This window comes from Triticum aestivum, chromosome 5B (genome assembly GCF_018294505.1).
Source record: "Triticum aestivum cultivar Chinese Spring chromosome 5B, IWGSC CS RefSeq v2.1, whole genome shotgun sequence".
NCBI classification, from domain to species: Eukaryota; Viridiplantae; Streptophyta; class Magnoliopsida; order Poales; family Poaceae; genus Triticum; species Triticum aestivum.
The window spans coordinates 509,999,874-510,001,538 of record NC_057807.1 but is presented as its reverse complement, the minus strand read 5'-3'; the positions used below and the strand labels follow the sequence as shown (position 1 = coordinate 510,001,538).

General features: G+C 42.6%; 1 protein-coding gene across 1 annotated transcript; it reads right to left on the bottom strand.

Moving 5' to 3' along the window:
• Window positions 1–5: 5 nt before the first annotated feature.
• On the bottom strand, window positions 6–1,659 carry LOC123114932 (wax ester synthase/diacylglycerol acyltransferase 11-like; the record flags this gene model as incomplete). Its single annotated transcript, XM_044536293.1, has 5 exons — window positions 1,198–1,659; window positions 952–1,018; window positions 802–875; window positions 194–409; window positions 6–47 (listed from the first exon to the last, which is right to left on the bottom strand). Coding segments are annotated over exons 1-5 (861 nt in total), but the record flags the coding sequence as incomplete, so codon positions are not given.
• Window positions 1,660–1,665: the final 6 nt, after the last annotated feature.

Below are 1,665 nucleotides of genomic sequence, written 5' to 3'. Positions count from 1 at the left end.
GTAGTAGTTGTATTTGTGAGCATACGACCGATGATAAAAGCACCTGCCTGCTTGGATTGTCAAGTTGAACAATTATAAACGTGAAGAATAATAACTAAATAAAAGAAGTGTTAGTTTGCTAGACAATGAGTTACTTAATTGTCTGAGTTTAATATTAGGAAAACATACCAGTACAAGCGGGAAAAAGAAATACCTTTAGACCAAACATTTTAACAAAAAGCTCGCTAATCATACACGTGAAGATAACTTCAAGTGAGCTCTTTTTTCTATCCAGGGTCTTCTTTGCCATCCGAACATATGCAAGTGGATCATCGTGTACCGCTAAATGAAATGGTAGGAGGATGTAGCCTATTTGATTTCCCCATGCCACGTCATTACTTTTACCCGATTCTATCATATTAACATAGGCCTGCACATAGTTGTAAGAAAACATTAGATTAAAGTTATGATACACTACAGGTTTTAATAATATATTCTCAAGCTTGCATTTGGAAACAAATTATGCATCAGCAAATGAGTAATGAAACTAGCTACTCCAAGAGTGACCAGTAATATACAAATTTTCTTTTTGCCTGATCATGTGAACATATGTAAAATCATTAGTTTGTCATATTTTCATAGATCCCATGATTTATATTCTTTTACTAATCGTGTGGATTTTATGACCAAATTTGGAAACGTCATCTAATTACATAAGGAAGAGGAGTGATATTTTGGTGACAGAGATATATAAATGAAAAAAAATCAATAACTAATGACATGCATTTGAAATTTCATGCATATTTCCATAAAGAAACTTACTTGTAGGCTAGCTGTTGGCCTTGTATTTACAGGGAGGACACATCGCAAACATAGCTTGCGTGTCTTAGGGTAACCTAACATAATTTGCAGATAAGTTGCAGAAACATGTACAGTAAAAAACAACAGATTGTCACAATGTACATCTCTTACCAGACTTACGAAAGTAATATTGTGATAGAGCAGCAGAAGTGACTCCGACTAGCACATCATTAACAGTCTGTGGAAAGAAAATAAAAATACAGAAAATGACGCTTCAACAACTAGTTTAATCTGGCTCGAAAGAGATGAGCTTGCTGATAGCTATAGGTCATATTATCATATACTCCCTCCATTCCATAATATATAAAATTTTCAAACACAGTGTCAAAAAACGTCACAGAGGTGGTATATACTTACGCAGTTCATGGCATTCTTGATGAACTTGACGTCGTCCAAGCTAAAGCTCCGGTGCACGAAGCGCCTGCGGGGGTTCAACGTAACTTGACTGTCCCCGCGTCTGAAGAGTGTGTTCGGGTCTCTCAGAAACACAATCGTCGCAGCAAAGAAGATGACGTCCACCACGGTGTTCCATGCAAGCGCAAGATACGGCCAAACCCATGCGACGAACGCCGCCAGGGCGCCCGAGGGCAGCGGCTGCCGGTGCCGCGGCTCGTAGATGGCGCCCGTGCGCGCCGGCTGCTCCGGCATGGCCGGCAGGCGTGTCGGGTCCGCGGCGCTGCGGGCAGACGCCAGGAGGAGCGTGATCAGCGACATCCCGTCACCGAGGGAGTGGTGGACGCGGAACACCACGGTGGAGGTGGCCTCTGAGGTCGGGAAGTCGAGGAAGTGGAACTCCCAGAGCGGGCGGGAGCAATCCATGGGGAG